Below are 22,878 nucleotides of genomic sequence, written 5' to 3'. Positions count from 1 at the left end.
CAACTCTGCTTTGCTATAGATTTGGACAATTAACTTCACCAGAAAGGTTGAGAAGGAAAGTAACAGTGATCATGGGAATTTTGCAATTCTCACATATCAGCTGTGCAGAATAATCACTATCTTAGCCACCTCAGATAACTAATAATCAAGTTTCAGAAGTGGACAGACAAACTTTATTGTGGATGGTAAGACAAGTTCAACTAGCCTCGAGCGTGTTCCAAGCTTATCTACACTGAGAACAAGCCTTGAACATCTCTACATATGATACCTGTAGCCCAAAATGAGAGCTGTTTATTCTGGTTTAAGTTCTGTCCACCAGAACTTAAAACAATAAGGAAGAAAAGAAAAAAAGAGCATCAGCTCTCTCTGATTAGGTTCATATTTTGCTTTGCCCGAGTTTCACATAGTTCCCTTTAAATGAACTCAAAACTAAACAGAACATCCAATTCTCGTATTTCTCCCCACTAATCCAAACAAATGTTTTGGTTGCAATGTTGTTACCAATCATCTTAAAAAGAGTCTTACACTGTAGATTTTCTAAAAATATTCTAATGAAGTTAAAAGCAATCTTTTCCTTCCATAATGCATGTTACTCCAGGAAAACAGGAATGAGGGCAGCAACAGCAAACTCGTTAGGCTCTCATAACTATGTACAATATATTTCAAAGAATATGTCAGGCTTACAGGAGGCAACCACTTTAGAATATACATATTAAACAGTTAAAATGCCTATATTTTGTTCCTACTGAAATTTGTTAAAAATGCCAGTACTAATATGCTCTTCTGCATGGCAAAGAGCATGCAATCTTACCCAGCAGTTCATCAGTCATGAGCAAGGTCAACTTATGACAGACTGTAGGCACCGTACAGCCTTTAAAGAACTGTCCTGGAGATTGCATTAAGCAAATATTCTGCAAACTGAAAGATATCCTTATCACATGGTACGCCTCCTTGTGTTTTCGCACACAAAGACAGTAACGCAGCTGTACATACCACAGGTTCCCAGCCAAGCAATAACTTTGCTTTTCTGATGTCAGGTTTTCGTTTCTGAGGATCATCCTGTGCTTCTGAGAGAAACTGGATTTCACTCTCACTGCCTATCAAACAAGAGACTGCGTATTATCATCTGCAATTCACGATGCTTTGCATTTATCTTTTCTACCTACTGAAGCATTAGGTCTTTCTGTTGTTTTCTGCTTCGTAATTGTACCACTGAAACGCCTTCCACAGACACAGCTGCATTGTATGCAACAGCTGGGTAAGCCAGCTGCCCTACAACAGCACGGATTCACAAAAACATTTCACAAAGATTTCAGCATGGATTCACAAAAGGGAAGTCATGCTCCATCACTTGAATAACCTTCTTTGATGAAATAACTGCCTCTGTAGTTAAGGGGAGAGCATCCACTTTGACCTCAGTGAGGCTTTTGCTGTTGTATCCTGTAAGATCCTTCTAGACAGGCTGTTGATGTACAGCTAAGTGGCCAGATCCAAAGGGTGCTGGTGAGTGACACAAAGTCTAGCTGGAGGCCCGTAACTACTGCTGTACCCCAGGGGTCAACACCGAGTGGCTGGTACACCAATACCGGGACTGTGCTGTTGTCCAGCATTCTTGACACACTAAAAACAGGCTGACAGAAACCTCACAAAGCTCATCAAAGGGATGTGTAGAGTCCTGTATGGGGGAGGATCTGATCAATGTGGTTAAGTATCTGAATGGAGGGTGTCAAGAGGATGGAGCCAGATCCTTCTCAGCTGTGCTGAGAGATAGGACAAGAGGCAGCAGGCACAAACTGAAAACACGGGTGGTTCCTTCTGAGAATAAGGAAAAACTTTTACTGTGAGGGTAACTGATGAATGGAACAGCTTTCCCCAAGAGGCTGTGGAGTCTCACTCCTTGGAAGACTTCAAAACCACCTGGACACACCAAAACCACCTGAGCCTGCTCTAGGTGGCTCTGCTTGAGGAGGGGGGTTGGACCAGGTGGTCTCCAGAGGTCCCCTCCCACACCTCAACTGTTCTGTGATGCTGTGAGTGCTTTTGCCTTGCGAAAAGACTTCACTTGTTCTTTGCCCATACTTCTCAGTCTGATTGTTAAATACCCACAGCACTTGTCTTACCTCATGACACCACGCATATAGGACAATTTATACAATGAAATCTAGCAAACAGTTTACATGCCACTTTACTGTGAGGTTTTATGGATGTAGAATTAAATTGCCTCTCCAGGCAGATTGAAACAAGTCAAGCTGTTTGTGAACAGACAAGGTAAAGATTATTTCATCTGCCAGGTGGGTTTGGTGCTGTGATTTTCAATTTCCCTCCCTGATCTGTAGACTCAAGCATTTTCCAGTGGGGATAGTCCTCTATTAGAAACATCACATGCATCAGCTTCTGTACTGCATGTTTGAACCAGTCTTTTTCAGGCATCTCTAATAGATCCCTCAGAAGCACTGGTAGAGTCTACAGATAAAAACCCCTTGGCTAATGGCACCAGCATGCTTCATCTCACGAGGAAGCCACATTAGAGGACTGCGCACAGCCATTTGCTTCCATTCTTGAGAGCTCTGATTTGCTACAGATATCAGAGCAAGTCTGAAGGGAAAGCCACAGTATTTTCTTCCAAGCCACAAACAAGGGAGGAGCTGGCAGTGCTTGCACAAGTCACTGGTAGATCAAAGAAAAGTAGAGAAAGACTGTCACCACAGCATGAAGCTTTTTAATGGTAATTGAAGGAGAACAGCCTGCATGATTGTGAAGAACCACCTTGCTGAAGTATCCATATTTCAGCTAGGATGTAAGATGTTTTCACAGCATGCAGTGAGGAAGACTTCACTTTTGGGTAATTATCTAGTAACTTGCATAAACATTATGTAAAATTACTGGTATAGATCATACAGATACACAAAGAATGTGTTCATTCAACTATTCATGCAGTCTTTTACATTCAGTTGAGAGGATCTGGATTACCTAGTTAGTATTTAATTATATGGTCAGGATACGATTGACTTTGATAAAGTTATTAAGAAATCCAAAGCCCAATTAAATTATCCATATATTACATATACTAATCAAGAAATAATAATGTTAACAATGAGTACTTCATGAGCTTCATTGAAGAATTACTCATACTCACCAACAAGTTTTTTAATTAACTGGGCAAACTCTAGGATAGTGTGCTCTTCTGGGTTTCCCTAGAAAGGGAAGGAATATTCATTACAACAGCAAGTGAACACCTTAAGACACGTTAGCTTTCTGATATTACACATTTCTAAAACAGGTTGTGTTAAAATGGAAAAGCTCAACATTATAACTCATTTCTATTCTAACCTTGACCAGCTGAATATTCATTAGAAAAGCTGCCCTCCATCACATTTGCCTTGGTAATTCAACGTGTGAATGGAGGTACCCAAAAATCAATACGTAATGAAAGGGCAAATGCACCTCTTAATCAGAGTAAAGCCATGTGCCCCAATTCTGGAGCCCACAGAACCACATCATTGTTTCAAAGTATGGACTCAAGAACTTTGCAGAGTTGAGGACAGACAATATAATGAAGACTTCATTTAAAGAAGAATACCAAGTTCTCAGTTCACCCAAATTGGAAAAACAACCGATTTCACTGAAAACAATTGTTTCTTAATTCACTGCATCTTGCATAAAAATAATTATATGATCTACCTGCTTTCCTATACAACGCTGCCCTTCTTAACTCTCACATTTTTTTCAACAAACCTGCACATAAGAAACATCTCAACATTTCAGAATAAAACGCTGAAAGCTTCCTACAGGCATTAGCTCATCTTCATCAGACTCAACTCCTTCCATTTCTAGCATTCCTTGCTTTACCACTCCTTTATTACATATTGTTTGATTGACAGCTGAACATTTAGCTACACAGATCTAAATGTTGAGATTTCTGGAGACAAAACTTATGATGGGGCGAAAGAATATAAAAATTTGGATAGAAACACAGAAATGAACCTAAAGCCACAATTAAAAATAAAAAGAAAAAAAAAGAGAAAAAAAATCAAGTGAAAAACTGTCCTGTAGAGTTGAGTACTTGATTTGGCAAAAATTGATAAATGTAGAAGTGATCTGGCATATGCATCCTTTTTCTACTGTTATATCCACTGCTGAGGATAAGGTGATAACAATGGCACAAAGCAAACATCCTATTTAAAAAAAATTAATTACTAAGTGACCTTAACAATATTAGAAAATTACACAATCAAATACTATCCCATTTTCCTCCAATCAAGGCTAGTATGAAGCGATTTCCATTTGTTCAGAGATAAGAGCTTCAATGCTTTAGAGTTCAATTATTTTCTTGGTTGTATTTGGCATCCTGCTCTATTTTTTTCTTTCATATTCTAATTATGTGAATTTTCTTGCTAAACCAAAAGACAATATAGCAAATTTCTCATCTTCTTGAAACTATCACACCTCAACACCTAGGTGCTCATTCTTTGTATTTATAAAGCAAACACAGGGTTTATTCATAACGGAAAGAGATTTTTTGCTTTGTTTATTTGTTCTAGAAATCAGCAGCAGTAACAAGGAGGAAAACAGAGGATGTTGGCTCCTGTACAGTAAACACAGAAGAGTGGAGATCTCATACTCACCAAGTTGACAGGACTGCTGACATTGCTGTTCATCAAGGCCACCAACCCATTCACAAGATCACTATAAAAAGGGAAGAACAGATTGAGGCAATTTCCACTTCCCTATAAATAATATTCTTGTCTAAAAAGAGAGCTGCCTCCACAGAGCTCCAGTAAAGCAGATCAGTCAGCTGAGAAATGCTGAAATCAGATTTACAGCATGTATTTCAAGGGGTGCATGTTTCCTTAGTTATTTATTCCACAGCCCCTGTTGTAAGATACACTGAATTACAGGTTATTTTCAAAAGGTGATTATGTCTCGGATATAATGGCTACAATTCCTCTGAGCACACGAAAGAAAATCAAGAAAAACTACGTTACTCAGAAACAATTAATACCTTCTCTTTGCTCCAGTACCCAAACTTATTAGAAGCCCATTTCAAACAGAGCGAGTTGTTAGACAGCGGCACATGACAGCACCGCTACCTGCTTTGCAGTTTGTTTTTTGAATTGTCTTTTCACTTCCATAAAATTTTAAGACAATTTTATTAAAAAGAGTATTTTGATGTTACCTTCCCCCAGAAAAATAACCCAATGTAATTTTGGATTATCAGCTATTTATCAGCTTGTTCCTTACAGCTTATAATCATGAAAGGAGTGGACGCTTTGAACTGATACGGGTTTCCATAGCTTCTATCAACACTGTTACTACTTTCAGCAGAGGTAAAGAACAACATTTCCACTGAGTGCAGCATGATGAAAGCAACCCAGAAGCCTGACCCTGAAATTTAGCTAGCAAGACAAAGATTCTAAGGCCTAGATTCACTTTTCATTAGTTCAAGTACATTCTGGCCTTGCTTATGCTACAAACGTTATCTACAGCAATATCTCCTCAGCCTGTTCCTTCCCACAGAAGGGAATAAATAATAAAGCATATGTAACACACATATAGCACGCAGAAAAACACAAGGTGGCAGTATTGCATTAAAACCCAAGGATTTGCAAACTGCTCAGACTTAAAGTAGCATCAAAAACCTACCTACCAAGTACTTGCTCTCCCTCTATGGGAAGAACACATTAATATTTTAACTCAAAGCTCTGAACCAACTGATGTGTTATTTCCTGATAGTTTAAAAAACTTTAGTGTCTCCCTTCTAAAAAGTAAAGCTTGCCTAAAACTGAAAATAATTTCTTTTGTCGATTTAAAAGAAGTACAAACTATGCAGCCAAGCTGAAAGAATCATCAAGTGAAGCAAATAAATACCAGACAGCATAAACAAGGCTTACCTGACGTACTGGAAAGCCCTTGTCTGAGTTCCAGGTCCATAGACCTAAAGCCAGATGAAAATTAGAGAAGTTACAGAAGTATAAAAGTCCCTCTAGCACAATTATTTTTTCCTGACTATCCTAGTAAGAAGTCCAAAGGAAAAGCACCTGAGACACAAGCTTTGTGTTTCAGAAATGGAAAAAGATGTGTTTGCAGAGTTTTGGCAAAGCATCAATTCTTTGAAGGTCTTTTTGTTCTTGGAAGCGTCTCCAATAAATATAACCTTCTGCATCTCATTAATGCAGACTTCTGCATGTAGGAAACATTCTTAGCAGTTGAGGACAGAGTGATGCTTTGTCCTCTGCTGGAACGCTGAAAGAGGCTGTAGCATGCACTCAACCAGAAAAGAGCACCAAATATTTAAAGCAAACCTCAGAATACTAAGATGTGGTTATGACAAGAAATTTATTTGCTCTTTAACAACGGCCAACTTCAAAGAGACCACTAAAACATTTGTGGTCTTAAAAAAAAAATAGTAAAGAAAAAAATAGCAGTAAGTGTTTCAAGGAATCAGGACACCACCAAAAAAAATATCATGCAACTCTCTAAATATTACTATCTGGGGGAATGAGAGGTGGAATAATTTCTAGTGAATATGACTCCCCAAATCATCTGTACCAATTTTTTTTCCCCCAAAATCATGGTGGGTGTGTGTGTGTTCTCTGGTTATGTGTTAACACTTTGGAGCAAGAAGGTTGTTTAAGTTTGAAATAGACATTAAAGCATACTTAAAATGCGTATAATAGTATCAGACTTTTTTTTTTTGTTTACAGCTTAATTGTGTGCTGTACTAAACATAAATAACAAACATACTTAAATTCTGAAAGCTATGTGCAGGCATACATAAATGGCGAAAACACTTAATTTTAAGTGAGGACACATACATCTCACCACCAAACTGCTACAACAGAAAAGCTTTTTGGAAGGACAGAATTGAAAGCATGTTTGTTTTCTTAGGGGACAGGAAAGGCAGTTCAATTGGTATACAAGCCATCATTTGTTGCTTGTTAAGCCCACTGTCTGAGGCAGATTCAAAGTCCAAAGAATTCACATTTCGGTAGGCACTGGGTAAGATCCTGAGGACTTGGGGGTTTAAGCATTTACTTAATAATCCATTGAGAGAAATATAGCAAGAGAACACACCAACAGCTTGGTAGCCTCTCAAAGCAAACAGGAATTACATTTTGTGTACATATAAAGCTTCCTGTTTGCCTTGTTTTGGCTCATGGGGTAAGTTTTATACAACTAAGTCATTTGTGCATGATTTGTGCAAAGTCACCCAATGTGGCTACCTCTCCTACATGCAGGAAATGGCTGGAAAATACGATGCAGTTTTCCCCTGTTAGTTTCTCATAATAAATCCTTCCTTCACAACAAGAAAATGCAATGATGGGCATGTCTGCATAGGCTGTAATTTCTTAAAGGCAGGTAGTTAAAAAGACGAAGTTAAAAAGACTCACTTTGTGAGATCAATTTACTCCACTTGAACAACTGCTTTGAACCAAGAGATTGAGTACATGTGGTTTCTGAAAAGGTCAATACTAGATACTCCTGTCAGCCAAATTCTGTGATAATACAAGGGTATACATATTTTTTGGTCTCAACTACTGCTCCTTGATAATAATTCATTTTACTTGACCTGGTTAGCTAAACAACTCTCCTCTTCTCATGTACAGTCATTTTTAATGGCAGATAGTTACTCCCTATTGAACAGTGATCCTAGGCAAAGTCCTCTATTTTATCCTCTGTTACCTTCTTGATAAAGTCTAGACAGTTTTGCAGTTACAACAGAAAAAAAAAAAAGCCTCCCAAAGAACAGCACCGACTCTGTCTGGACTTCATATTTAGTAATGGAGTAAATTTCTAAAAAAACAAAAAACAAAAAACAAAAACCCTTCCAGGTAGTGTTTTCACTCAGTTCTAGTTACAGTAGCTCAAACTTTATGCCCCAGGGTGTTATCCTGGCGGCATACAGTACTGGCAAATAAGTATATGGTTACACACACATATTTTGATACAACCAAGTCAGGAGTTGGACTCGATGATCCTTATGGGTCCCTTCCAATTCGGGATATTTTATGAGTCTATGATTCTAAGTCCTTCAACGATCAAAAGTCTCAAAGCACAAAAGCTCCATCTTCTTGTCTGCTTCCATTTCCTTGCTGTCTTGCAACAAAGAGAACCACCCTCAACCTGCAGCTTTTTGGAGATGCCTGAGTGGGTAAGAAAATTAAACTCTCTACAGGAATTTTTTGGATGTTTTGAGAGGGAAAATAATCCCATGTGGATATTTGTACTGTGCACTTGCTTTGGTTTAAGTTACTGTGATAGATGTGGGCAGTTTGATATGAAGTCTGATGGACTGCCTGCTGCACTGTAACGTCAGAAGGATCACATCAAGAAAGGAATGGTTCATGGACTTGCTTTTTACATACATTTCTCCTATCCCACAAATCAGTCCCAAATCTAGGGCACCATCAAACAGATGGAAAGAACAAAACAGTTTTCAGGCAACTAATTACCCTGGTGGTATGGTAGCTGGCACAACATTCATGTTTGAAAAATGTATTTCTGTCAAAGCCTTGCATTTTTCATCAATAACTAGTTGTTCCTGAGACACAAGGAATGAAATTTTGAATGCTGCAAGCAAAAACAAAAAGGAAGCATCCCTTTAATTTCTTCCAGACAGACAGCCTTGCTAACGGATCCTCCAATCCCAAAGCTTACTAATTAATACATACCCTCAGTCTAGGCAAATTTACTGCCTGGAAAAACATTTATTCCCAAATAAATTACAGCAGCTGTGCTAATGTACAGACAGGAAATAGAGTCTCACTATATCATAATTCACTTCATTCTTGCCATGATCTGAGGTGTGTGCGGGGGATCAGAATTTATTGTTGCTGTACAACACCCACATATTTCAGATCATATTTTAGTGCAGTTTTGCCACAAAAAGAGCCCATGGGGTTGCTCTCTTGACATGAGCTTTCAGTAGTATAACATGTAAAATTCCAGCCAAACAAAATAATAAATAAGAGTTGACTACTTATTTTTGATGATTATTAGCAAATAACATCTCCTTCTTGATTGCTTAAGATCACTGTCCCAGCACATAAACAGCAGAAATTATGTTGGCAAATGCTTATTTCCAAATAGGTAGGGCATAAATTTATGTGGCAGACTCATTTCCCCAGCACCCATACTAAACGTGGTTGTGCAATTAGCCTATTCAGTGCTGAAAAGACTCCTGTCAGTACAAGCTAGGCATGCTGGCTCACAGGTTTGTCACCTACCCCAGACTGAGCCCTGGCATCCGCAGTCTCAGTCCTGGCTTATATGATGGTTTCAGGTTTTGCTCTACAAGAACCAAAGTAGCAGGAGTTGCCACAGAATTTTCATCCTTTCCCTCCTTGATTGTCTTCAACTTCCTAGAGGAAGTCCTGGTTGAACTGTGGATTTTATAGACTCCAACAGAAGGAATGCTATCTCAATCTCAAGACAGTTGTCTGGTGTGTGTGTATGTGTATAACTTTTTAGTTATTTATCAGACATTTATCAGTTAGCAGGTATTTTCAGTGATTAATCAGAACAAGAGTTCAGAAGCCTTTGACTGGTGTCCTGGCACTTCACTCTTCTAATCTAGGCAGCATTAAGAAATGAGTATGAAATTCTGTTGTATGTCTCACACACTGCAAATGTTTCCCTGAGTTCACAGCCTATCTCAGATTCCAAATTACTTCTCCCTATTTCAGGATGCCTCCTCACATTTATTTTACACATATTCAATACTTTATAATAACAAACTAAACAGGATTAAGACAAAGAATCATTTAGGTGGGAAAAATGTTCTAAAATCATCAAGTCCAACTGTTAACTTAGCACTGTTAAGTCTACCACTGAACCATGTCCTGACAGAGGTCAGGCACTGTCCGTATTGCTAAAGTACCAGCAGCATCTTTGGCAGAGTTCTGGCCCATGCCAGCTCTTACTCTCCCAAACAACGCTGTGACATAGTTTCAATATTATCAAGAGCCAAGAACCATTCATTGTAAACAGTCTGAATGTGGCAACTTGTTTTAAAGGCATGAAAATTCAGCTCTATATATGCAGGCCATCTATACCACACCAGTTGTCAATAGTAACAAAACCCAGTTCTGGCCTGCTTTCGTGATGATGTTGCTTGAAGGCCTTCAATATTATGTTACTCATAGAAAATTTAGGCTGATATCCGAGCTTCCAGAAAGACATTTTGATGCCTAACTTCCAGAAATGGTTCGGATACAGTTCTTCAAAAGGAAAAAAAAATATAAAACCATGACTCTTTAAACCTGACCACATGGAAGAGTTGTGACAGACAAGAGATTCAAGTTCAGGATGACTAAAATACTTTCTCAGATTGCATATGGTAGCCTTGTTTCTTCCTGGGAAAGCAATATCAATACAGAGCACACCCTTGCACGTCCAATTCTATATGCTTGAGCTTGATATATTGAAAATTTGTATATTTGGGGGTGGGGTAACCTCCATGTTTTCTAAAATCCAGACTCCCTCACAGCATACCAGCTTACGATACACAGATACAGGACTCTTCACATCACTGACAGGTCATTACTTACTGTTAGTGCTTCTCCCTGGAGGGCCTGTAGGATAAAATTACTGACGACTCTACCATCATTCATATGCATTCGAGGGCCAAAGGTATTGAATATTCTGGCAACCCTGACTTCAACTCCTTCCTGTGGGCAAAGAAAAAAGAAAATTTAACTACCTTCGTAAGAGTCTCTTTCTTCCTAAAAGTGCAAATTTACTCTCCCCTATCCAAAAGATTTCCTAGAACCTTCCTACAGTTTTAAAACCCATTGTTTTCTCATAATGAAAGACTTCTAACATCTCATCAAGGCTACTGGAAACTGCAGTGCATACAACAAGACAATTTATGCTAGTTCTCGGTATTTGTAATGCAAATTTTAAATCAGTGTTAGAACAGCTGATGATTTCAGCACAGGCATTTTCTTCTAACAAGAACTTTATGATTTTCATTAGTACCCGTCCAACAAATTGTTCCACCTGGGGCTTATGTAGTTTTTTTTTTCCCTCAGGTAAGTGAAATCTCACAATCATCAGATTATAATACCAGGGTAGCATTTCCAAAGATTAGAAAAATTGTGTGCTTCAGGTTAAGTATCCTTACCAATACTATACAGTGGCTTTGTAACCACAACCATAATGTTGCTTAACTCCCTGCTACTTATTAAGCTGTGTAAATACATGCATTATAATCCAGGTCTCTTCGATACCTTAGTTGTGTTTTTTTTTTTTTCCTCCTCCAAAACACATTTCTATCATTCCCAGAACACCTTTCTGGAGGATATTGGAGGATATTTCGCAAAGCTTCAAAGCAAAATGCAATAAACATGAAATTGGAAACCGTCTGGACAATGTGTTTTAACAACAGGAGACTGCAGGTGAGAAGTAATCTCTCTCCAAGTATTTTCTGTTTATTGACACTTACTCACTTGGACAAGACACGGTTCATGATAAAGCCTACAGGAAGGATGCTTGGCCTTTGTGAGCTAAAGCAAACTTTCTGCTGCTGATTCAACCAAACCAGTTGCACTCAAAAGCACAAACTTCTGAGTTACAAACACTCAGTTTTTCCCTCGGATGATACACACATTTTGTATTATCTTTCGGAGTTTCAAGTGATTCATAACCAAATTAATACTCAAAACAATTCTGTGAAAGCAGCAGCATTAACATTTTACAAATAGGAGAGTCAGAGGGGCAAAGAAACGTTCAATGCTTTAGATATTAGTTGGTGTTGACAAATGGGAAACACCAAGTAGTAAAGGTAAAGCCCAGCATCCCTGGTATGGAGAACGCCAAGCACCATCAAGCTCTGCTTACCTGCAAGTAAGGTTTCATGAGCAAATGTTATTTATATTTGCAGGCATATTGTAATCTAACACTAACCAAGCAGGTAACTTGTGCCATATGAAAGGCTGCAGTCTTGGGTCTTGTTACGTGTCAAGCTTGCATCCACAACAGAGCCAAAAAAAATAGCCTCACGACACGCACTTCACCCTGCTGAGATACCCTGGGAAGAGCAGAGTCCCTTTCCACACAAAATGCATCTGCTGGGAACGTGCTCTTCATTTACAATAAAAAAAAAAAAAAAAAAAAAAAAAAAGTCAAAAATATACCTTCAGCAGCATGTTACAAAGCCATTGCCTTCACTGTATCTGAAAATATACTCTGATGGAGTGAGTTTCTTGTTCTTCTGCTTTCCCCAGCACTCAGTATTAAAAGGAGACCGACTCCTCCAGGGAGGGATTGTATTTCACGTAGGTTTTCCAGATATTGCCATTACTACCGAGTACTGAAAATGAGACACTTGGAAGCTAGTACTCAAGATAAAAATAACTCATTAAACAATGCTGCCCAAAAAGCCTCTCTTGTACAGCACAAGCTACAGAAGCAGCCTTGTTTTCCAGTATTGGCTGGTAGCTAGTGAGGGATCTAGAAAATGAAAACAACACATGCCGTATAGGCACTTACTCATAGTCAAAGCAAATCCAGTACTTCCTCTCCCTTCTATTTATTTTTTTCTCCACAAAAAACTGTAATGTCTTTTAAAGTGAGTAACTTTTTATTTATAGTGTCATCTCATAAAGCTTTTCTCAGCAGCATACGGCTCTGAAAATCTCTTTTCTATGCGGCAGAACATTCATTTGTGCCTGTAAAACTGATCCATCTTCTCAAAAGAAACTCTTCCACAAATAGATTTTGGAGTCAATACCTTAATAATTGTCCTAATTTTTCTTTTCTCCTTTGACATGATCCTTTATTCATGTCGAGTACTTTTTAACCCCTTTTTGTACTAATTGCCTACAAATACTCGTGGTACTCTTACCTATGTGCTGTTACTTCAAATAGAAACAACATAGTAATTTCAACTGACTACCTCCCACAGTATTCCCACCACCGAAGTCAATCACTTCCCTGGAGTTCTGGCAGTAAGTCAGGTATAATTTTTTATTACAGCCTAGAGAAAGGAGAAAACTTCTTTGTCCCGTGTTTATACTGCTCAACAAAAGAGAGCTTGAGACTAATCCCTGACACCGAAATCAAATGTGGTCAATTGGCTTCTGTCCTCAGTGCTTAAGACCATGTCTTCTGCCAGGAGATTATTCAGAGAGCAAGTTCCCTGAGCAATCTGAAAAGAGCCTGGGAGCAAACTTATCAAATGTAGCATTGGGGACTATCAAGACACTTCAGTTCACTGTATTATTTACCATCACAGATGCAATCACAGAGACCACACCTCTAACAAAGGCAAGAGAAGACAGAAAAAATGCAGTAAAGACTGTTTTGGCTGACAGAAATTTCTCCATTGAATTGATGTAAAAGCAGTGGAATACAGAAAACCATGTGGGTACAAGCTAATCATACTGAAGGACCCACCCCGAACCAAACCTCAGACTGTTTTACAGCTGTCAGTCAAAAAGCAGCATTAGTTATGCAGTTCCCCCCAGACACGAACAAGCTTTTTCACAGTCTTCAGCATGAGTCTTTGCCAGTTAGTTCTGGAGAACATTGCCTCAGAAAGTTTCAAGGTATCAAGGATGCTATGGTAACAATTTAAAGAGGCCTATTTTAGTTTTACAAGCCTTTTAAGAAAAGTTATCTCCCTGCGTTGACTGTCTCAGAAAACAGATCAATACAGAATGTAACTGAAATGCCAAGAGGTTCTGTTAACTGAAACAAATGCTGTGCCCAAGTTCATAACAGGAAAACTTCTCCCACTAAAAATGTCTAACACTTTCTTCTTTGTGAAGTCTTTGAATGTATCTGAACAGCAAGCATTAATTAGAACTCCCTGCATATTAAACCAGGGGAAGGAAAGCTGAAATTGTCTTCTCTCCATCAGACAATGAGATTCACTGACAAAAAACTCTCTCAGGGAAGCCTGGACGGTTGCACAAACACTACTGTGACCTGACAGAAGTCTTTACCAATATTTCAGTTAAAATTACTAAAATTGCTGCCTGCATCCCTTGTTTTATTAGTCGCTTTCTTAGCGATTCTTTTTCTCTCTCGTATGTTTCAGAGATCATTAAACAACTCTGACTTTTTTTTCCCCAAGACCTGAACTGTAATCACAGCACAGTAACTAAGAGAGTTCACCACAGTTCATCCAGGATGTGTTTTTTTAACTTCTAAGCTACCTTACATATACATATCTACACGTATTGCCTACCACATAAAAAAAATGAGAATTGTTCCTGGGTAACAGCAAGATTTTTGAACTGTTTTGCAAACGTATCCTGATGCTGATACCTGAATTTAATAAATGGTAAGCTCCTAGATGAGCTACGAAGGGCAATCACAATCATCTGACTTGAACACAACCAGGGCACACCTTCGGTATGGTTGAATATTATCATGTTTATAGATCACTTCCCATACTAGAGAAGCTACTGCATCACTTCAAGGTCTCTTCATACCGTTATTTTTTTTTTATTTCCCTGATACATTTTAGCATTAACCTCAGCTTGCATACCTTTTGTATGTAGTGTACATGGCCAGTGTAGACACAGGTCTGTTCTAACAACATTTGGATGGGAGATATTGCCACTGAGAAGAGATGTGTACCCACCGAAGTGCATTTATTTATTTAGCATATTTCCTTCAGACAAGGGTTTTAACTTTAATATTCTGCTGAACAGCGTGGCTTTGGAATGTAAGGAAACAGTTAACATAAACAGTGAAGTAAAATCCAGTGAATGTGAGCTTGAACACAGCTGCCAATAAGGGTCAGAAATACCTGCAAACAAGTAACACTACACATTCCAAACAACTTAATTTTAGTTTTCTGCTTGATGGAGAGTTTTGCAGAGCTATGTTCATGAATGAGTACAACAAGGACAGTTAACAGGTAAAAGGCTTGTCCGTGGCTTCAGAACAATGGTGACTGAAAGAGAAAGATGCATCTTATTGGAAAAAAAAAAGAAAAAAAAGATGTGTACCAAATTGATAAAAAAACACATCAGAAACAACACAGTTTGCATCAAAAGATGAATGCTGCCACGGATTTATTCTTATTCAAACGTTCACTAAACCTATCGATGTGAATAGATCTATAAAAATAAATAATAAGAAAAAGCTTAAGGTTTTCCTGACTTCAAAGTTCAGTTTGCACAACAGTGCAACAATAGCAGGAACAAAGGACTAAGTTCTCCAATTACCTGAAGGAAATCAGAAAATGGGACTTCTTACAGCACAGCAGGGAAGGGAAAGGAAAGAAAAAAGAAAACAAACACAAACTTTGAGCACAGAGACCACAAAAAGCGTTCAGACTTTTCTTAGGAAACTGCTTTGTATTTGTTTAGTCCATGGCTTTGACCTTGTCTATGGCACAAAGTTATTTTGTAAGTTTTACCAGCAAAGAGCACATACAAACAATAAGGATACCACAGCACTACTGAAGCCATTTTATGTGAACAGGAGCAAGAAGACCAGACAGTTTTTTCCTGCTTTATTTTCATGTAATCTGGAAAAATGGTGTTGTTGCACTGACAGAAAAAAACTCCTATTGTATACATGCTGCCTGTATAACAAAGTTCTGACAACTCAGATGGACTAATACAATTTAGAAACATATTCTATGAAACTCTGCACTTACAGAAGAGTTCCCTACTACTAATGATCCCATGAGAGGCCAGGCTGCATCTTTATGAGACTGCTTGAGCCATGATATGGTTCTCCTCTTTTCACCTCACTTCCCCTCAACGGATGGCCAGAAGGAATGTAAGACGGTGACATTAACAAACAACAAAATCTTAGCATTATTTAATCTCTAAAGTATTACTTTCCAGTACTTGTCTTTATTGGAGCATAAGAAAGTTATGATTATTTGTGGTTTCTCTTTTGCAAAGTAGAAAAGCCTATTTGTGAATCACTCAGTTACAATGGTTGAAAGCAGCACTGTTTCCTCTTTCACAATGTAGTCAGCTAATAAAGAAGATAGAAGCAACCAACTAACAATACTTGAAAAAAAGGAACTGCTGCGCTTATTGAGAATATTAATACAACCGTGAGTGTGTGACCTCTCAAACTTTGCAAAGGAAAGGAATTGGGGATTTTTTCCTTTTTGAATTTCACTGACTTGGTATAGAATATCAGGACGGTAGCTGTAGTGATGACACTTGCACTTTGGGGGGTCTATCAGCAGTGAGAATAGCTGTAGCATTTCACCTCTTCTTTCCTATATTTCCTTCTTTCCTAGAGGCAGTGCCTGAGGTGGCTGATTGCCTGTATCACCTTATAGACTGCTGTGCCAACCTTTGCCTCACTAGTGTTCCTGCATGCGAAACCCTTCTGCACGGCTTCTAAAAACGTAAAGAGATCCATGATATTATTTATCAATTCAGTTCAGTATTGGCCTAGCGTACAACCACCAGTAACCATCATCAGTGGTATTAAAGGACTATTCTCTGGGCTTTTAACTGTTGACCTGATGATATGCAATGATTTCTCTTTCTGTGGCCGAGGGGAAGCCTTTCTCTTAGGCAAGCCGTAAGTCCTGAGGAAGACAGCCCTAGAAAAGAGGCCCTCAGACCCCCCAACCCTCCTGCTTTTACCACATCAGGGCAACAGATGACAATGTGGAACCCATGGATGGAAATCAACAGGAAAGTGGCATGGGACCTGGAAGGGGAACTGGACGACCCACTGGCTTGGCACCTTGGCCGGAAAACATCCCAGATGGAAGGCATCCCGTGTGGGCAGTCCTGGGCAAGGACTGGCTTGTCCTTCTGCCAGACACCGTGGAGCACATGGAGATGGATCCACCAGCAGATGTGGACGAACCAATGAAAGTGGATTCACCACGGCCAGAGCAGACCTGGAGCTACCCTGGCACGTCTTTGCTCCCTGACATCTGAGGGCACCAGCAGTGTCGAGGCAGAGCCTGGGCAGCTCCCTACTTGTTGCGCAGGCTCCATCACAAGCACTAGCGTGGAGCCGCCAAACACCATGGACATCCCGCAGGCTCACCTGCAGGATGTCCTGGCAATAAACAACTCTTGACAATTCTCAGGGGTTATGAGTGTGCTTCTTTCCCAGCCCCCAGCCCTTGGGTGACACGTGGCATTCCTCCTCTGTTCAAGGCAAGGTTGGATGTGGTGCTTATGGACATGGTTTAGTGGGGTGATGGTTCAACCAGAGAATCTTGAAGGTCTTTTCCAACCTTAATGATTCTATATCCCTATGGTTCTCTTTTGCCCTCAAGCTGGCAGAACCACAATTTCCTGTAAATCCAACTCCATCCTTCCACAGAAAGCATTTTTTTTTTAAGCAAACTGCTAGCAAACTTCATATGGCAACATAAAAAAAAGAATACTGAATGCTTTAAAAAAACTATAATGAGTATCAAGGAAAGAAAACAGCCAGCAATAATTAGAAAATGTAGGATAAACTCCCAGAATACATTTAGAAGAGAACTTCTTTATTCTAACATAGCTACGTGTTTTCTATCTAATTACTCAATAACTACATGGTTATTCACTATTGATTGCCTTTTCAGTTGCAATTCAATCAACAGTTTTCATTACCCCTACATTTCACATCAAGGCTTTTTATGATTACTAAAACCAACTCATTTTGTGAATTAAAGATTAGAGAAAAAAGTGCAACTCAATATACAACAGGAAATCACCCTAGAGTTGCAATTGCAATGCACTTCTATAATTGATTTCAACATCCATTTGTGTGCATTATCCTCTCACATTACTAAAACAAACTTTACCTCTAGTTTGCCTTTTTCTTCTTGAATCTTCACAGTCCTGACTAGAGTATTATATCAAGTAGACCACAGCCCTCAACCACTTAAAGAAGGTAATACTTAATATTTGGTTACCATAACTCAGTTCACTCTATACTCTGAGGAGGGCGTTTGACGGAATTCTTAATTGGAATTCTAAGTTATTCTAAGGCAATTTGGAAACTATCATCATATCTTGTAAGCTAAGTCCACTTGCTACCACTGAAGCTTGTAAAGTTGCAGTCAATATGCAAAAAAAAATTAAAAAAAATGGAATGAAACAAGTGGAAGATGATTAAAATTTTCCTGCATCACTCCACAGTGAGCTGAAGTAAAGCTTCAGATCTGGAGAATTTCCTACCATATGAGTAGTATAAGAAGAGGTATTAAATTTAGTTCACAAAACACCCTTAATATGTTAAGCATTTAAAATGGTACGTGTTTGTATTTACATGTTTAAGTAAATGTACCAGATTCCTGCCATGCAAATAGTGTCTGATTCTGACTAGTATTTAAGTCACAGAGTTGGAGCTTTCACAAATTTAGGAATTCTAGGCAGATCCGTAATTCTAACCGTATTTTTATAAAAAAGTTAAATGCACACTGAATGACAACTCCTGAACAAAGCACAAAATTTACACTGCAATATTATGTGCTTAAACTACCCCCTGGCCTCTTCTCCATCCATATTTCATCCTGAAATCCTGTAAATACGATTATTTTGTGCTAGGACACTCCTACCTGACACCCTTCCCCACAAAAAGCAGAATGCTCATTTTCATAGTAGAAGTCAGACCTTTCCACTAGCGAAGGATAGTATTTCCAAAACTAGTAACAGTGTATTATCTAAAAAAAAAAATAATCAAAAATACTTCAGAATATTCAGCAGGTGTGACATGCTTGGGCAGAGTGCTAATCTATAATAGAGTACAAGCTATATCTCACAGAGCTAGCCACAGGGTAGAGAACCTAGGTCATGAGTTTTCAATTCGTGTCTGTGCGCACTGCAGTTCCACTTTACAAACCTTCATAACTCTTTATAAATCCTGCAAAGATTTTTTGGGATAGTATTATTACTTATCCTGTGGCTTTAAGATGCAAGACCCATGGTTTTATAAATGACCGACAGTCTTGCCCTTTGAAAAAGAATACTGCAGTGTGTACCACAAACTCACAGAAAATTCAGTACCTTACAGAACAAGAATTTCTCGTTAAAAACTGTAATATTCATCATTTCCAAGCCCACGAGGAACATTTTTTACAGTGAAATATAGATTCTGAACACAAGCAGTACAACCACACTGTACTTTGATTTAATATTTTAAAATGTTTAATGATTTAAAAGAGAGCAAAGTAGACGTGAACCTTAAGAATTTCCTTTTGTCTGGATTAAGAGTTAAGTGAAAATTGCTATATCCTCTGTATCACCTTTAAATTCTTAGCTTTTAAGTTTAATCCTGTTTTCAAGGTGTGTGTGTGTTTTTTGGTTTTTGTTTTTTTTTTAAACAGCACTTAGAATTTTCTTAATTAAAGGTTTAGGACTCTAAAGAATATACTCTGATTGATTTTTACCTTTGTATTTTAAAGCTGCAAACACCATGAAACTGGGGTACGGTTTTCTTTAATGTGCCACATTTTCTAATTGAATAATCTCCCAGAGAGCAGTAGAATAGCAATTAAATAAGATTCAGATGCATGTAAAGAGCCAATGCTGGGTTGGTTAGGAGTTTCTACTCATTGAGTATGAAACCTAGGGAAATTGCCACGTGTCATTTCAAAAATATATTTTAAACTCCATTTTAATCCTCACGTTACTGTATTTGGCTGAAATAAGGTCTTACATAACTGAGTATTCATATATTTCATTAAGGGCTATATTAATACCTACCTATTTTTAAGGCATTTCTAAAGCAATTTAGAATATACTGCTCTTCTATGTGTACCCATTAAAGAACTTCCTAATGTTTACCCATATATTCTGATCTCAATTATGCTCACTAAACGTCCCACGTTTATCAGTAATTGCCCCATTCAGCAAAACATTTCAGCACAAGATCAACTTAGAGCCACTCTTATCTGGCTCCCAAATTAGTAAGGTCATCTTAGTTTAATCTGTCTAAAAACTATTATACTGAGAGACATAATAAGTCTATCAAAAAGACTAAAGCACATTTTCTTGAAGAACACTGCTCATCTGAAATAATAGAATATGGAAACAATAAAGCTTCTGTGTTAAAGAAAAAACAGATTTTGTAGCCACACGATGAACATTCCTGCTCAAGACATTTTCTTTTGCGCTCCTACACCTAAATACACATACTGGAGTTTTGCCATACATTTGGTCTTCATTATTATAGAAAGTCCACCAAATCTGATACAAATTTAATACCTGCTTCATGTACGCATAGCACATGGTCTCTGCAACACGCTTTCCTTCATCGTAGCAGGCTCTTGGACCTATTGGATTCACATGGCCCCAGTAATCCTCATTTTGAGGGTGAACTTCAGGATCTATGGAGGAAGAAACACCTTAAGTTATCTTCTACCAAAAAGGTGATTATACGTAACAAAACTTCTGGTGGATCACTGATGTTAGAGAGTTTAACAGATTCTCTCTGAACTATGCATTAAAAAATATTAAGCTTCAACTAAAATACACTCATTAAAAGTATATTCACTAGAACCATGAAAGATGACAATTACAGAACATGCAAGACTCTAGTAAGATAACCAAGCATAAGCAAACAACAGCCCTGTGCTTTTCGATAGAAGAATGAGAACAGAGGGTTAAATTTAACTTTTCTGTGCAAAGATTACCCACCTCAAAGGCACAAATAAGACTGTAGAGAATTCCATGAAAACCTTATAGGTTATACAGAGAGAATTTTTTACTGAATTTTCAAATAAATAAAGCAAAGCAACTTCAAGTTTTATAAAATTAGAGAAAACACAAGAAACAAAAAATTGGCAAGATGGAGAAATATTACATTTTCTAAAGAAAGAGTAGAGTAATATATCACAGGGTACATGCTACGTTTCTTCTAATTTATCCTAAGCACTTTTTTTTTTTTTTTTACTAGCCAATGGTCACAATCAGGCTAGACAATCCTCTGGTTAGATCCAGTGTAGGAGTCAATTACAAAAAAAAACAAAAAACAAACAACCAGAGTGCCCTGGGAGGCTCCCAGTGTGTGTCTGCCTGTAGGCTCTATATATTTGAAACAATCCAATCACTTTGTTCCACTTCCCCACTTTGCTATCTATTACTGACTTACCCTTTTGACTGGGTTTGAAGTTTGCATGCATTACTACTGAACTTTCAAGTGTCATAAGCCATTTTGCCAAAAAGAAAACTCAAACAATGATGGTCAGTTCTGATTCTCTTCAGTTCTGATCTCTTGCTTAGGTATATGCTTTGATTCTTCTTGACTGAAGTTATTCCACCCAAAGCGTACACCTTGAGGTATGTTCTTTGTCCTGCTGGTTTTCCCCCCAAAATCTGCACTTCATCATTGCATCTTGTTACAGAGATGAGTACTTTTTGTTTGCTTGGCTATTTTTTAAAGTCATAACTGCTAATGTTCAGCAGGTGCCTGTGCTTGGTATGTCCATTACCCTTGCAACACTGCTATTAGCCATTAAGCAGGAGTTCACAACAGCAGGAAGTTTCTCTGTTAGGCATACAGTCTGTTGTACAGTGCAAGAAATTAAAGATTTTTGTTGCATCCAACTAGCAGTTCTATCAGTAATTCTCTTACTACTTTACTTCTTAGTGACAGCAAAAGGAAGAAGAGAGATGATACCATTGCTGAATATTTTAGGAAACACTGCAAGAGCATGTGTGCACAATCATTGTTTTCTCAAATTGGAGTTTATACCCTTGTCTTTTGTACTAGGGCAATTGCTGAATCCTAAGAATATAATTTGTACGTACACTGGGAAAAGAAATGCAGGTTTGCTACTGAAATGATCTTTCTTCACAAGTTTTCACTATGGCATCTGGATCTTAATTAGGGTTCAACATTCAAAATTCTCCTACAAGCCCCTTTGAAAAAGAGCCATAAACAAAAACATAGGAAAATTGCAAACAGCAGTCCAAGCCTTCCTCCACTGCTCTTACTAGAGATATTTAAAGCAAGTACTAATACATTTTAAACTGGTAAGTACATCTGATGAAGAATTCAAGCTAAGACAGTGATAAATATCTATAATTCATCAAAAGATCTGTAAATACTCTTCAGTATTTGCATCTCAAGAGCTCTGATTTTTTTTTTTCTTTCTTACCTCCATACACCTCTGATGTAGAGGCCAGTAGCAGCCGTGCTCCAACACGTTTGGCTAATCCTAGATTTTGGGAAACAGAGAAAGAAGAATGTAATTTGAGCAAGCACGGGAATCTTTCAGTCATGTTAACTGCTTTATTGTGATCCCAATTTGCATTGTTTTTAAATAGAATTCAATTTCTCTCACTAGGTAAGTCTAGCTGTAAAACACATTTACAGCTCCTGATCTCAAGCTAGGAGACTTGAGAAACAGCAAAACATCCGCATGTGATGGGTTCAATTCTGGTTAACTAAAGGTTACACCAAGCTAAGATTCAAGAACTTAGTATATCACACCTAAATAAAGGCCAAGGAAGCATAAACCATTCCAAATATGAAATCAGAATCTAGAAATATAACATGACTAATGAAATTGAAAGTTAGGCTACATAAAGAATCTTATACAGAATAACGTTATAGAACAAAAACTATCAGTTTCCTTCTTCCTTTTTTTTTTTTTTTTTAATATAATTACTGCTCCATTAAACAGCCTGGGTGACCTTACCCAGCTATTCAGATTACTCTGCATTCCATTTCAATGGCCTTATGGCCTTCAACTTGGCATGGTCAATCAAAGATATCTTTCATCTATGCTGTACAACTATCCAATACCACATAGCATCTAAATCATTTAATTATCTTAATTGTACCCACTAGCATATCAAATGTGAGATGGGCTAGGACCCAGCAGTCTTTTTTGTCTCACTCTCAGGATCACTGACAGCCAGTTCAAGTTGCAGCACATGCCAAATGGACGAAATATGGGAGGAAAAAGTAGCAAAGGCTTGATGCCTTCTT

At 38.1% G+C, this 22,878-nt stretch overlaps 1 protein-coding gene across 3 annotated transcripts in view; it reads right to left on the bottom strand.

Moving 5' to 3' along the window:
* UXS1 (UDP-glucuronate decarboxylase 1) overlaps positions 1 to 22,878 on the bottom strand; it is a 56,269-nt gene that overhangs the window by 1,848 nt on the left and 31,543 nt on the right. For all 3 annotated transcript variants that reach the window (XM_068679610.1, XM_068679619.1, XM_068679629.1), the window contains 7 exons: positions 22,043 to 22,102; positions 20,148 to 20,269; positions 10,551 to 10,670; positions 5,892 to 5,935; positions 4,626 to 4,686; positions 3,137 to 3,194; positions 994 to 1,097 (listed from right to left, as the gene is read on the bottom strand). In XM_068679610.1, coding sequence (XP_068535711.1) covers positions 994 to 1,097; positions 3,137 to 3,194; positions 4,626 to 4,686; positions 5,892 to 5,935; positions 10,551 to 10,670; positions 20,148 to 20,269; positions 22,043 to 22,102 — 569 coding nt within the window. The remainder of the gene's footprint in view (positions 1 to 993; positions 1,098 to 3,136; positions 3,195 to 4,625; positions 4,687 to 5,891; positions 5,936 to 10,550; positions 10,671 to 20,147; positions 20,270 to 22,042; positions 22,103 to 22,878) is intronic.

Source organism: Anas acuta, chromosome 1, assembly GCF_963932015.1.
Source record: "Anas acuta chromosome 1, bAnaAcu1.1, whole genome shotgun sequence".
Taxonomy (NCBI): Eukaryota; Metazoa; Chordata; class Aves; order Anseriformes; family Anatidae; genus Anas; species Anas acuta.
This window is presented reverse-complemented; position numbering and strand designations above follow the sequence as displayed.